The following is a 14841-nucleotide window of genomic DNA, read 5'->3' as shown; positions in this document are numbered from 1 at the left end:
CACTGCATTTAATTCGGCGTGCAGACGCGAACTGGTGCGCCTGTGCGTTGACCGCCTACTGTCGGTTATGCCTGGCATAGTTATTAAAACCGGACCGGACCGACGGTCGGACCGGAAAAAACCGGAACCCGCGCCTCCGCTGGTTCGGTCCAGTTAAAAGACCGGACATGCAATCAAACCGGTATAAACCGGTTAGGCCGGCCGGTTTTTATGAAAAACCGCTATAAACCGGAGAGTAAACCGCTGTTGAACCGGCCTCAGGCAGCATGTGCGTGGGAGTAGGTGCATGCAAGGGAGCGGTGGGGGGAAAAATGAATGAAAAATATGCTTTTGGGGGGACTCGAACACAGGACCACGTGGTAGGGAGGAAACTAAGCAACCACTGGGCTAGCATCCTTGTTGTGTTAGAAAGGAATAAGTAATATATTTAGTAACTATTGAACCGGGTTAAACCACCGGTTCGACCGGTTGAACCAATAAACCATCGAACCAAGAGCCTCACCGGTTCAATTACCGGTCCGGTCTCAATAACTATGATGCCTGGTGGTCGGGCTGCCCCGACCCCCTCCGCAAGGCACCACGTATGTGGGATTAGGTGGGCACCCTCAACACCCGCCTAACCGCATTTAACGCGCCCTGAGTAGGCGCGCCACGTCGCATTTAATGCGGCGTGCAGCGCGCCTAACCGGTCTGTGACCGGTCAAATGACCGATAGGACCGGGGGAGTGCGTCTGCACACTGCCGCGTGTCAGGCGGCGTGCCGCCTGCCATGCCCCTTCACATCATGATGATTTGAGGTTTTTAGCCTCTCATCCCAGCTGGAGTCGATTTATTCGCTCTGGTCAAGGCAAGGCTCCCGTTTCCCGGTGTAAATAGGGGCCTAGAAGTCTTCACCTATTAAATAGCGAATGACACGGGCGTCCCCCATGTCAATCGGCACGATTTGATGGGCCCCATGCTGCGGCACTCATGCGTGTGGCTCCCAAGTCAAGCAACAAGACATGCATTTAATGTAAATGATGTACCCCTTCTTCCCTAGGTAGGCTTTTGGGCCCATGTGGTAACACCTTGAGATATAAAAGGAGGTCCAGACCTAATGAAGGGGGGATGGAGGAGTTTAGAGCTGACACACGCTTGGGTCTCGCAGCCTCAAGCACTTGTGTTCTACACTCAATCAACCAAACACAGGAGTAGATGTTACGCTTCTTAGCGGCCCGAACCTGTATAACCCCTTTTGTCTCTTTATCCTCAAGGAGCCCGACCCTTTCTCTTTCTCTCATTCACCGCAGGAACCTCGAGTCTCAACCGCTGCCCCCGGCCGAACTAACAAAGGGGGGGCCTCACAGTCCCCCGCTCCCGCTAAAGGAGTTCACCCTCCGACAGGTAGATTCTCTGCTTCTCTCTTCCAAAGAGCCCCTAAAAAGCAACAATGCACGTACTCTAAATGTAACATAATGGTGAACGATATTTGCTCCAGTTGTTTATTATTACTCCCTCCGTCCCTAAATATTTGACACCGTTGACTTTTTTAAACATGTTTGACCATTCGTCTTATTCAAAAACTTTTGTCAAATATGTAAAACTATATATATACATAAAAGTATATTTAACAATGAATCAAATGATAGGAAAAGAATTAATAATTACTTAATTTTTTTAATAGAACGAACGGTTAAACATGTTTAAAAAAGTCAATGGCATCAAACATTTAGGAGTATTATTTTAAGAGTAAAATACGTGGCCGGCCCCTAAACTTATGTGGTGGTGTCACTTAGGTTTGTGAACTTGAAAATTGCATGGTTAGGTCCGTGAACTTGGTTTAATGTACTACCCCGGTCCAAACGTCCTTTGACTGTGTTTGACCGCCAACGTGGCATGCCACGTAGGCAACACTTTTGCTCTCAGCCCCTCCACATTACAACACGTCGCATATATCTCCTCGTGGCTATATAGTGACACCAGAATCTCCAAAAAAATCCTCAAATCATTCTTCCCTCTCATTCTTCTCCTTACATGTATAGAAAATGCGGTCCCGGTTAGCAATTGACATTGCTCTGCGCTCCAAAATGACCTTATCCTTGCACAACGGGCACTTGATCAACAACACCTTCTTTCGGCGACTTCAAGACGGGGACAAGCTTGAAGAATCCATGTGGATGCCTAGCGTGCAAGACGCATTGCGCTGCCTCCTGCCACTAATCCGGCCGCACTGTGCCACTGCTAACCCCGTTGCACTGTGCTGCCTCCTGCCACTAATCTCACCGCCAAGGCCGCCACAACCGTTACCTCTCAGCCTTCTTCCGCTAACCTCACCATCGAACCCTAGCCGATTTAGGGATATTTGGGGGGATTTGGGTTGAAATGCACTGGTCAGGGCAAGTTATGTGCGAACGTATATATGGAGGGGGCTGAGCACAAAAGTGTTGCCTACGTGGTATACCACGTTGGCGGTCAAACATGGTCAAAGGACGATTGGACGGGGGTGGTACATTAAACCAAATTCATGGACCAAAACGTGCAATTTTCAAGTTCACGGACCTAAGTAACACCACACCACAAGTTTAAGGACCGGCCATGTATTTTATTCTTATTTTAAATACAATACAATTAGACCCTCATATACACACACATAAACACCTCTCGTAAACGCGCGCATGCATCCGTACACTATGGCGGCCTAAGCATGAACAGTGAACACGTAGTGCTGCATACAACAGTTGTCTGCTGTTGTCTGCAACTACAAGTCACTCAGGAAATCGTGCCATTCAATTTCTTTACAATTTTGCCGAATTCGATCTTCTACTGCTTACACAACAGTTGATTGATGCCAGCCGTTGGACTGAGGTCCTATACTTCTATGCTAATATGCTGGATTATTTGCACCGCACTTTCAAACACCACTACAGAAATCTTAAATGGTGCCGGTTGGGAAACCCCTTAAATACCGGTTTTCCCAACCGGCGTCCGGAAGGCGGCACTGATTAGCCAGGGTCAAAGGTGTCGGTTCCATAACCAGCACCTTTGAGGCGCAAGAGCAAAAAAAAAAAAACGGCTCGATGCACTCTTAGGATCGAGCCGATGCATCGAGCAACTCCCCATCCCACATACAAGAAATCATGATTCATCGTCACAGAAATTCATCAACATCAATTCATCAATATCAATATCAACATCTCACCAACACAGAAATTCAACATCAGTATTAATTCATCAACATCACCATCAATTCATCAACCACAGCATCCCCACACAAATCACATAAATTGAAGACTCACCATCAAATTGCCACCGATGCCGCCTCCAGGAGGCCGGATCCAGCAGCCCCCGACATCTAGGTGGTCGGATTCGGCGCGATGCGGCGAGGAGGATGGAGGGGCACGGCCGCCGCTGCCGCCTCCACCGGGCCACCGCCGCTGCCGCTGCCATCGCCGAAGTGTGCCGCCTCCCCTCCGGCTGGATCTGGCGGAGGGGAGGGCGCGGCCCCCTCCGCCGGGCCGCCGCCGCGGCCCGGCCGCCGCTACTGCCACTCCGCCGGTCGAGAGAGACAAGAGGGAGCGAGCGAGAGAGATCGAGAGGATAAGGCCGCGGTCATATGGATAAGGCTGCTCAATCGGCTCGGCTTGGCTCGGTATAGGTGCCGATTTTTTAAAAACCGACACCTATAGTATAGAAAAACCGGTACCTATAATTGATAAAGGTGCTGGTTTTTGCGATTTAAACACGTGGAAGTGGAAAAAGACCTATAAGTGCAGGTTTTAGCACTTCCCGGCACCTATAGTGCCGACACCTATTTGATATTGTGTAGTAGTGAAAGAAATACGATTTCTTTGAAAAATATATTCATCAGCATTTATTGGATAATATTTTCAAATCTATTCGTTATGTTTATAATATATAATACCTAATTCATCTCATAAACAAGTATATCATCATCATCTGTTAAGGAGCTCATTGTGGGTCATTAGGTTTACATGTGGTATGAGGGGAGCGATTTCGATCGTTGGATTTTTATTCAATTGCTGGGATTTTTCATTTTTATTTTTTACAAAAGAAGTATATCTCTTAGAGGCCTCTGCTCCAATTAAAGATACACACAGTCAGGATATAAAACCTAATAGCTAGAGTCATATATCCACAACTTCATCATCACACTAACGATGCTTCCCTTCAACGGGAATGAATTTACCCAAGGGCCAAAATTAGGTCCTTGATGAACAGGTGCTCCATCCCTTGTTAAGCGGAAGAGCATGTGTCACCTTTGGATCCCTCCTTCCATAAGTATATATATAAAACAACCACGCTTGATAGGTACAAGGCGACGTTGACATTTTCAATTAAACATCAATCACAACACGCCCGTTTTGGATGCATGTATTTTTTGGTACGGCATAGTTAACATCACTTAACTAAGAACAAAACCGTCGTCCTTATGGTTCATTAATCAACAAGTATATATTGCTACATCTAGGCTAGATACAAACTGCAAGCTACTAGGATTAATCTATTCCCGCCATTGCTGATTCTATTTCAGCAATGACAGATGTTGAACTTGAGCAATATAAAACAGCAACAATTTAACTTGCAGATCGTGTAGCAGGGAACCATTTCAAGTCAACTCTTGCTACACACGGTCGGCACAGCTGGGGCTGTGCCACACTGTGGAGCCCAGATGCTTGCTATGCATGTGCATATATAAATATATGTGCCATCTTCTTCTTCTAAGTCCATTGTATCTGCAATAAGCTTGGAGGTATTTGGGACACACTAGCTACTCTCTCTCTCTCTCTTTCTCTCTCTCTCTCTCTCTCTCCCTCTCTTTTGCTCATCAACTTCTTCTTCTTGATGTCCAGCAGTGCAAAGGCACCTCTGTTTCTTCCCTAGGTGAGATTAATTCTTCTGTGTTTGTCGATTCAGGGCTCCTTTGGAATGCAGGAATTTTAACGGGATTTTCATCCGATTTAGTCTAATTCCTCTGTTCCAAAGGAGGTCTTGTTGTTTGGCTGTGTTTCTTGTGTTTTTAATGTTTCACTTAACTTTTTCATGTCACTTCACTTTTTTTGTTAGCAGCCTCTTTATCCTGTTCTTTGAGGTGACTGTTATCACTTTCTGAAGGAAAGTTGTTCCTTAACCACAAGATAAAGGTGTGGTTTGTATGGGCTGCATATCATCAAAGCAGTTCAAACGAGCTGCAGAGCATGAGGATCCTGCTATCCTGGCCAAAGAGACCACATGTAAGAACTCACTGAATTTCACCATTCTTCAGTTCAGGAATGGAAAGTGATTAATTATGCTTTCTCCTGTGATTTACTTCTTGTAGTTTCTGTGAGTGAGGTGGAGGCCCTGTATGAGCTGTTCAAGAAGATAAGCCATTCCATATTCAAAGATGGGCTCATTCACAAGGTTAACTCTCTTGAATTTCATTTTTAGTGGAGGCCATATTTTTGACAAAAGTGACCATTTGGTATTGAAATTCTGGTATTTTGTCAATTCTGAACTGACATTTTCTTGAACAGGAGGAGTTCCAGCTAGCACTCTTCAGGAACAGCAAGAAGAAGAACCTTTTCGCCGATCGGGTCGGTTTGCCTTTTTTTTTCAAATTTCTGTGTATTTTACTGTCTCGCTGCAAAAGCTTTTCTGAGCTAATTAAGCACAATTTTATGGTTTCGGTTGAATTATAGAACAATTTCAGATGTGTGAAAGACTGACAGAGTCTTCTCATTTCAAGCAGATATTTGATCTCTTTGATCTTAAGCGCAATGGTGTTATTGATTTCGGGGAATTTGTTCGATCCCTCAACATTTTCCACCCGGAAACGCCTTTGGCAGAGAAGATTGCCTGTAAGAAATACCCTACTCCAGCCCTTCCACATTGCATATGGTTAAAGTTGTCAGAATTAATGTGGTGTATTTACTACTTAATTACAATCTTCTTTTCTCAGTGTCTTAAGAAATAGCTTAGTCGCTACCTGAAAACAATACTTGCTGGTAAGCAAGGATTTTTAAAAGATAGAAGCAGAAATAAGTCAGTTAGTCGGTCAGAGTATTCTGGCATAAGCCAAGAATAATCTTCGTATTTTGTCATGATTTGCTTTTCAACATCCTGGAGTTGTTTGCACTCAAGTTTTGTCTTCTGTTCATGTCATTTTAATCTTCATTTTATTCATATATCACTTCTGTGTTTGGCATCTGACATTATTCCCTCTTGCAGTTGCATTTAGATTGTATGATCTGAGAGGAACTGGATACATCGAACGTGAAGAGGTATATTGAGTTACTAAACAATATCCTTAATTCTTTCCGTTGAACACCTTGCCTGGCTTCCATTATCTAAAAAATATGGCTAATTAGCTATATTTTTGTAGAAATAACGAAACATAATGTAATTTCCTTGCATAGCTAGCCTTCAGTACTGATGGCGATTGTACACCAGTTTTCTTGGCAATATCAAAGAAAACATGCATAAATAATGGTTGTATAAATGGTGAAGAATATGTATTGAACCCTGTTAATGACTTATTTAAATCCTAAAACATCCAGAGGCTGAGCGTGAAAAACTGGGCATACAAAGTATTGTTTTGGAACAATATTTGTACTCCCTTTTCATTTTGACACGGAAAATCCTAAAGTTACTGAAACCCTTTTTTTCCCCTTATGAATCAAGCAGTTGTACGAAATGGTGCTCGCCATTCTGAATGAATCAGATCTGCTCCTTTCTGATGATGCTGTTGAGCAGATTGTGGATCAGGTAAAGCACATGAAGATGTAATACTAGTCTCAATTTATTTCTTCCCCATATAATTGAAGTTTGAATTTATGCTACTTTTTGACAGACGTTCAAGCAAGCAGACTTAAACAGCGACGGGAAGATCGACCCGGATGAATGGAAGGCGTTCGCGAGTAAAAACCCGGCTTTGCTGAAGAACATGACCCTCCCATACCTGAAGTAAGTATCATCTACAATTTTTCAGGTTTCTCTTCATCGTAGTTACCTTTTACATTGCTTTCAACTATAAATGAAATTCTGATGTGTTGCCTTGTCGATTTTCGTGTTCAGGGACATAACAATGGCATTCCCCAGTTTTGTTCTCAACTCTGGAGTTGATGATGAAGAGTTGTAGCATCCATGGCTACTCAGCTACTCTCCATGCTCTTCCTTATATTTTTCTCTTATGGGTATGGCCAAACCATGGGAAGAGAGATAGCTCAGCTTGCTAAAGCATCAGGACTTCAGATACAGAGCTTTGGAATTCAGAGTTTCTCTAGTTGCAGCAACAGAGAGAGCTCCAGCACTTGGAAGGATAGGATTGCAAATCAGAATCTAAACAAGCTACAAGGTGGTCAGCTGAGGAGTTGATTGTAATTAAGGGGCATGTTGATATGGAGGTTGTAATTTTTCTTCTTCTTCTCTCTGTGTGTGCGTGTGTGTTTTGGTTATGGGCCGTATTTTGTAAACTGGCCGTGTAAAGCAGGACAAGATGTTACTGCTTGTTGATTAGTGCAGTAGGATGCAGTGAAGTAGTGTTTTGATCTATAAGAGGAAAAATCAGTTGATAAAAGAACATAGCTAGTACCACTACCAGAGTGCCGTAAAACTTGTGTTTTTGGAAATACTTTTGATGTTGCCCATACGGGTTCACCAGAAAAGCAGCAGATAATAAAATTTTACCATAAATCTATAACCGTTTCAGAAGTTAAACAAAACATGTGAGAATTCGGGAGTTAAGCAGACCGGGTGAGTTCTCAGCAATGTTTTATGTTCACCTGCCAAGCGCCTCATGCAGTTTGGCCGTACAGATCCTTTACAGTGCAGTGCCCACATATGAACAAACATGATATTTCTACACAAATCTGTATCTACGAAAACTAAAACTTTGTACTAGCTCTCAAGATATACACTTCTCCGTGCCGCCTTGTTAAGTGTTTTTTTTTTGTCAGAAAATCACAAAAGCTGAGCAAGTAACTACAATGGAGTTTAAAGGTTGGTTCAATTCTACTTGAGTTTTACCATCTGCTGCAAATCCACAGGATAGCACATCTTGGTATGCTCACCAGACCACACATTATCAGCCAGGATTCGGTTCACAGCATCCGTGGGGTGGAACTCGTCCCACCAGACATGGCTCGACGCGTCACTGCACGCCATCTGTGGAAGAACACACATGAACAGGCCTCCATACTTCCCCAGCCCACAGCAGGCATCAGTGGTGGTCAGAAAACCTGCACAATGTGATTCCATCGTAATGTGAGTTCTTCCCTAAGGACAGAAAGGCAATCTGACAGTAGTAACAATGATGCATCTGCTCACCGTAGTGGTCACGATTCTTCAGTATGTCCACAGACCCCTCAAAAGTATCACAGTAACTGATCATAGAGCCTGGGTGCTGGCGGATGAATTCACTAGACATGTATCTCAGGGCATAGTTGAACTGAATCACGACGTTATTGATGTAGTCGATGCATTCCCCATCTTGACTGCCGTACTCCCAGAGAAAGTGAGGTGCGCAGCCAACAGGAGGGAGGCCCATCATGACGACCTTCCGAACATTGATATTGTACAAATTCTGCAGGAAGTACAGAACTCTTATATATAGATATAAAGAGCTTAATAATCTAATCTGACAAGAACTGCATATGGCTAAATAAAAAAAAATGCATCATTGTAACTGATTTTTACTAAGGTTAAAAAACAAGAAAGCAACATCTCAAGTCAACTTGGATAAGTGTATACATGGTATTGTTGGATGAGTACAATGCTAACAGAAATTTCCGCTCTCAAATGTTTGTCAGTACTCAGTACAAATAAACTCATGGCGCATGCAGCCTCAATCAATGTGCATTACATCATCACATGTTCTGCCAAAGATTTACTGAATAGAAATTTGGGGCCATTTTTACCAATTCTTTTGCGAATTAAAATTATCTGTTCAAAAGATGAAAGGAGATAAATTAGGAAGAAAATCAAATTGTACATTATGCATTTATGCATGAAGTGAGAATTATGTTTTGTATCATGGTAAGATCATGGGCATATTGGGAATGTGCATGGTGTCCTACAAGTTTTGAGCAAAAGTAACATGCATTTAGCTTGCACTTCCAAATGGAAGGCAGTACAAAGTCGAGATGGCTAACGGGTGATCGATCCCCCCCCCCCTCCCTCTCCTCTACGTGGTTTCCTTTTTTGGCACTACATTATTTTCCCTTTTTAGTAAATTTATGGACATAAAGTTTGTACACCTCAAGTTTACACATCTAAAGTTTAGAGACTCAAAGTTTATAAATCAAAAGTTTATATATCCGATTCAAATTTGAATTTGAATTCAAATATTTTTTATATATAGTATTTCTATACATCTAAAGTTTATACACCTAAAGTTTATAGACCCAAAGTTTACAAGTCAAAAGTTTATATACCCGATTCAAATTTGAATTTGAATTATATCCGATTCAAATTTGAATTTGAATTCAAATATTTTTTATATATAGTATTTCTATACATCTAAAGTTTATACACCTAAAGTTTATAGACCCAAAGTTTATAAGTCAAAAGTTTGCATACCCGATTCAAATTTGAATTTGAATTATATCCAATTTAAATTTGAATTTGAATTCAAATATTTTTTATATATAGTATTTATATACATCTAAAGTTTATACACCTAAAGTTTATAGACCCAAAGTTTATAAGTCAAAAGTTTACAGCCCCGTTTCAAATTTGAATTTAAATTCAAATTTTTTATATATAGTATTTCTATCCATAATTTTTTCCAACTTTGTTTTTTTTATTTTTTTAAATTTTATGGTGTACTGTAGTAGGAAGAGAAGAAGGGGAGGAGGAAGGGGGAGAAGAAGAGTGTATAAGGGGGAGGGACTGGTGATCGCTAGGAGGAGGGGGAAGCGATCACCCGCCCACTAGCAGTACCCGTACAAAATACAAACCACTCTGGAAGTATGTGCAGACCAAGAACTAACTCAAACACAGTATTCAGTCCAAGACAATATTCAGTATCAACTTTACATCAGTCCCGTAGCAGATTTTTTGGGGTAATTGATTAATTTATTATCTGAACTTCTTGTCTGATCAAAATGTTAAGAGTTCAAAATGAACATATACAAAACAAGTATGTCCTTATAGAGTAACGTTGCAACTTACTACCTCAAATCTGAAACTAAGGTACGGTACACGGAGAATGTAAAGTACACAACACCACAGAACTGCTAACAGCCAACGATATAAATATCCATCGAGTTAATCACTTCCATCTACTTACCAGTTAACTTTCCCATATTACATATGTACAGATGAATTACCCTCCTATCCTTTTAACCTAATTCATAACTACAGAAAAACTGTACAGCCTGAGCATTTCAGTAACTCAAAGAAGCTTCAGTCCAAGACTGTACACAGTTTTAAACTATCATCCACCATTTGAAAATTTTAACCTACAGAAAAAGTGTACTATATCAGGTTTCTTTATAAACATTTAAAAATTTTCTAACACTTGAAACATAGGAATTAATGTTCATAGCTAGCTTTTCATAATTCATGTATCTGGAGTCCACAATCCTCCTTTTCTCAAACATATTCCTAACTACAAAGAACTATTCACATCTGGGTGGTGGAACTGGGAGCAGATACCTATGAAGCACAGAATATTTACTGACCAAATTCAGGTAATAAGTAGTCAGCGCAGAAAGATTCCTGACCAAAAATAGTGTCACGCCAGTATGCCACCAAGTCACCATCAAAACTACAATTGTACTCACATCATTGGCCACTGCTAAGCACGATACTACAGCCTTTGGGCAATATGCAACACATTGATCAAAAAACTAAAACTGGAATATCATAAGGAGGCAAGAAATATTGCACAGAGAGACTAAACTGGAGAACAATAACCACACCTTGATTTCCTGCCTCATTGCATTGACAAGAAGCTGGTTGAACTCCCATGGGAGGTAACGCATCTGGACGCCAGACACATTGCGCAGGTAATAGTGGATGAAGTCGTTGCTCCCGATTGACAAAAAGAACACGGACTTTCTGAAAAGGTCAGTTGTTGCTGCCTCCCCGAGAGCCAGAGAGAGCTGCTCATATGTGTCCTCAACCTGCTGCACCTGCTGGCTCAGCGACACATGCATTCCCTGCAGTGCAACCACAATTGCAAGAACAGAATCAAATTAGCTTCCTTTATCTAAAAAAGAACAGAATCAAATTATGCATCACATTGAATTATGAAAACCAAAAATAGGTAAAAGAATGCTCTTCTTCAGAGAAAAAAATAGTAGAGACACACTCCTATACAGAACAATATAGAGGCCGTTAGTTACGGCCATACAGATAACTACAAATAGTCACACTATGAAATGATCCTCATGTGCCTGAAGGCTTGATACACAAGAGATCAGCATGAAGGTTTATTCTGCTCAAAGTAAAGGTGTTAGATCCCTTATTCTAAACATATTTAAGCTAGAACAACCACACCATTAAAATTTAAGAATCTAAAATATGTTTGCAGGAAATCATAACATAAACACAGAAAATATCGACAGATTCCAAGCTAGGGGACTGCCAATTTTGGAGATTTTTTAACAGTATAAACATACTTTTACAGCTGCTAGAATGTCGCAGTAGTAAAGAATACCACCACAAAATAATCTTCAAATGTATAGTTGATGAGACAAAACAGTAACAAAAAAGGATACATCAGATGAGCAAGTATTTACATACCAAAAGAGAAACCTTCATAGAGAAGCATTAAGTGTGTTCTTTGGATTGGTGTTGTTTGCTTGATGATCATGTTGATTTAGTTTCAAATACATTTAAGAATAATGAAAAGGTATGCAATAAATAATATGCCAACAATTGCCAGGAGGTACAACAAATCAAATGAGAAATTCACAAGCTTGAATCTAACCAAGAGGCTCCAATCCTTTATAGAAAGTTAAAACATATAGCCACATAAAGGAAAGCTTTGCAGCAATGTTCATACGTAAACATTTCTCCTCTTTAGACACCACCACGATGTTTTATTGAAATGACAAAATTAGAATTTGAAGCTCCACGAGTTTTTGTTGTTTTGGGCACAAAGATTGGAGATTCAACAACATAGCAGGAATAAAGAGTGATACGAAAATGGAATGTCAAGGATGATATACATCAATTCCACCACATTGATGCAGTTCAGTGATCCTTACTAACTCCTTGATCATCCCAAAGGCCATAGTAGAGAATAAATGCGGTTTCTATTTTAATTTCAGACACAATAAAAAAATTATGATAAATTAGCTTTGTGTAGATGGCTACATATATCTCTTTTTGCTTTATGTGTGCAGGAAAATAAAACAACCAAACAACTTATAGCACTGTAGCTTCACAAGCAAACTTGGACAAGGCCAGCAGCATGAATAAACTGCCCATTAGCACCAGCCTATCAATCGTCTTGTGTAACCTATCAATCGTCTCGTGTAGACAATCTCACATCTGGTAGGAAGCAGATATAAGTCATGAACTCCTAGGAACTAAGAAGGGAATTTGATGACCTGATAATCCACACTGGTTGGAACACATGGAAGGAAGGGAGCAGCCGAACAGGAGAATCTTTGAGCATAGTTCAAATGGTTGAGAAAGTATTCTTCCTAACTAGAGAGGATGTAGACACTATGAGAAGAGTCATTGCTTCTAGCCTGTTGTTGAAACACCCTCCTTCTGATTCGTCCTCTAGAGAGGGGTCTCACAAAGATATTCCTGCTAGATTATAAGCGTGAATAGAGTTGTTGGGAAGTTAGGAGGACAAACCAGCTCAGAACCACTGCTGGAGAGAATGCCGGCTGCCGCGGATGCATAGTTGACACCTTGTATCATCCCATCAATGTTGCTGAGGTCGACACTGCCGACGCCCATGCGCATGTTCTGTTCAAGGTATGGAGGCACAAAAGGGAGCCCCAGCTTCTCTGCTGCAAATGCACAAAAAAGTCTAAGATTAAGAAATCGCCGAAAAAATAATTTAAAAACAGTATAAAGAACAAGATACTATTGAGTCGTGAAAAACGTAAGTACTGACAGAGACGGGCAAGAGAGATCGAGAACACCAGCTAAATGAAATTGAAGGGAAACATCTTTCACATAGTGAGCCAGTAGCCCTAGTTAAATGCTTCTTTCCTATGCTTTTTCCCTCCTTACTCTCCCAAATAAACCAATTAGTAGATATGACTTTCTTAAAGCAACATTAACAAAGGTTGTGCAGCTGTGCTTCCTGTGAGGACCTTGAAATTGTCCAGAATGTGGTGGACATTGGACAAGAGAGATTTAACGGTGTGTGGTGACAAAGAGACTGGGGCATGTAGACAACTGGTCAGGACTCAGGACTATCAAATGGATACATTGTAGGATTCTGGTAATGTTTTCTGGATGCATGGACTAATGGTGTACATTATGATGGCACTTCTTCATGTTCTGGCCCTCTGCCAATGCATTGCCTCAACCGCTGATAACGGCGGTGGATACTGGATACTGGATACTGATTTGGAGAGGAAGCCGCAGGATTCTATATAGATACGTGAGATCCAGATGGTCAGCTCTGTAGGAGTGTTACAAACAGCCGGGCTCAAATGGTGTCCCAGACTGTGGTAGTTGTGCTGCAAAACAGGTTACTCTTCAGCTTCAGCAATTGTTCGGCAGAAACCCACAGACGAAAACCCTCTCATGACCCAAATACCCAGATTACACTAAACCCACAACATGCTATGTGAGATCAAGGAGAGGAAGCCGCAGGAGTCTATGTATGTGAGATCCAGGTGGTCAGCTGTGTAGGAGAGCGCTATGAACATCCGGCTGTGGTGATTGTGTTGCAGAACTGATTACTCTTCAGCTTCAGCAATTGTTGGGCAAAAATCCACATACTCCCAATGCATGAGATCATATGCCCCCAAATTCATCCAAATGTAGGAACCAACAACTGAGCAAAACCCTCGTATACCAGAAAACCCAAACCCAGATTACACTAAACCCACAACAAGCTGCATCCATAGCCGTGCAAGAGGCAAAGCAGCATCGGATCGACGATTCCAGAACCACCTGCAATCCTGGAAGCGGGGGAGGATTCACGAGAGAGCAAAGGGGCCACAGCCATGGCGCCGCCGATCGAGAAGGTGGGGGGCGCGTACCGATGTAGTCGACGGGGATGCGGCCGTTGGAGAAGCGCCCCGTGGGGCGGCGGGTGTCGAAGTCGCGGCCGTACGGCTCGCGGTCGGCGCGGGCGAGCGTGCCGAGGTAGTTGTTGGTGCCGACGTCCGCCGTGGAGTCGCCGATCACGAAGAGCGCCGGGACGAGCGGCGTGCGGCGCGGGGCCGCCGCCGCCGCAGGGGAAGGGGGCGGGGACGGGGGCGGCGAGGAGGCGGGGGCCGCGGAGCAGAAGCGCGGGGGAGCGGAGAGCTGGAAGAGCAGGGCGAAGGCGAGGAGGAAGGGGAGCGCCATTTCCGGCCGCCGAGCGAGCTTGGGTTGGCGCGCGGCTGAACTACCTGGGCGCGGCGCGGCGCGGGTGGAGCGGGGATTTTTCACGTGTGGGATGATGGCTTGGCCGCTTGGGTGCACGTTAGACTAGCAGCCGACCTCGCAGTTGCTGGGCTGGATGGATTGGTTTCTGGGCTTATATTACCAGCCCACCCCACACCATTCCCGTGGGTAATAAAGTCTACTTGCTTCCCTCAACTCATGCCCCATGGTTGAATCGCATCCCTATAACCTATCCTCCAACTCACAAAACCATTGCAAATCGACTCCTTGAATGGTTTGGGAGGCAGTTTGTCCGATGTGGCATCTTCGATCTCGTTGAGTCAGCCCGTG

The 14841-nt window shown here is 42.8% G+C and overlaps 2 protein-coding genes across 2 annotated transcripts; one reads left to right on the top strand and one right to left on the bottom strand.

The window, feature by feature from the left end:
* The first annotated feature begins 4739 nt into the window (after window positions 1-4739).
* On the top strand, window positions 4740-7650 carry LOC127764320 (calcineurin B-like protein 7). The gene is made up of 9 exons (XM_052289181.1): window positions 4740-4881; window positions 5068-5231; window positions 5318-5400; window positions 5514-5573; window positions 5729-5837; window positions 6208-6260; window positions 6664-6744; window positions 6830-6942; window positions 7054-7650. Exons 2-9 carry the CDS (start codon window positions 5153-5155, stop codon window positions 7115-7117), a joined length of 642 nt encoding a protein of 213 aa, XP_052145141.1. The 5' UTR covers window positions 4740-4881; window positions 5068-5152; the 3' UTR covers window positions 7118-7650.
* A 46-nt stretch (window positions 7651-7696) lies between these two features.
* On the bottom strand, window positions 7697-14508 carry LOC127764319 (GDSL esterase/lipase 7-like). Its single transcript, XM_052289180.1, has 5 exons — window positions 14163-14508; window positions 12796-12953; window positions 10902-11141; window positions 8305-8560; window positions 7697-8216 (listed from the first exon to the last, which is right to left on the bottom strand). Exons 1-5 carry the CDS (start codon window positions 14470-14472, stop codon window positions 7990-7992), a joined length of 1191 nt encoding a protein of 396 aa, XP_052145140.1. The 5' UTR covers window positions 14473-14508; the 3' UTR covers window positions 7697-7989.
* Between the last annotated feature and the right edge of the window lie 333 nt (window positions 14509-14841).

The sequence above is a fragment of the Oryza glaberrima genome, chromosome 2 (genome assembly GCF_000147395.1).
Source record: "Oryza glaberrima chromosome 2, OglaRS2, whole genome shotgun sequence".
Taxonomy (NCBI): Eukaryota; Viridiplantae; Streptophyta; class Magnoliopsida; order Poales; family Poaceae; genus Oryza; species Oryza glaberrima.
This window is presented reverse-complemented; position numbering and strand designations above follow the sequence as displayed.

What these genes read in the sequence shown, in the direction of transcription:
- LOC127764319 (XM_052289180.1), bottom strand. Translation starts at nt 14,472, where the DNA reads ATGGCGCTCCCCTTCCTCCTCGCCTTCGCCCTGCTCTTCCAGCTCTCC. An exon ending in CCAGCAGTGGTTCTGAGCTG is followed by an intron (nt 11,142 to 12,795) that starts GTTTGTCCTCCT and finishes GTTGCACTGCAG; the next exon opens with GGAATGCATGTGTCGCTGAG. An exon ending in CAATGAGGCAGGAAATCAAG is followed by an intron (nt 8,561 to 10,901) that starts GTGTGGTTATTG and finishes TACTTCCTGCAG; the next exon opens with AATTTGTACAATATCAATGT.
- LOC127764320 (XM_052289181.1), top strand. Translation starts at nt 5,153, where the DNA reads ATGGGCTGCATATCATCAAAGCAGTTCAAACGAGCTGCAGAGCATGAG. An exon ending in CCTGGCCAAAGAGACCACAT is followed by an intron (nt 5,232 to 5,317) that starts GTAAGAACTCAC and finishes TACTTCTTGTAG; the next exon opens with TTTCTGTGAGTGAGGTGGAG. An exon ending in ATGACCCTCCCATACCTGAA is followed by an intron (nt 6,943 to 7,053) that starts GTAAGTATCATC and finishes TTTCGTGTTCAG; the next exon opens with GGACATAACAATGGCATTCC.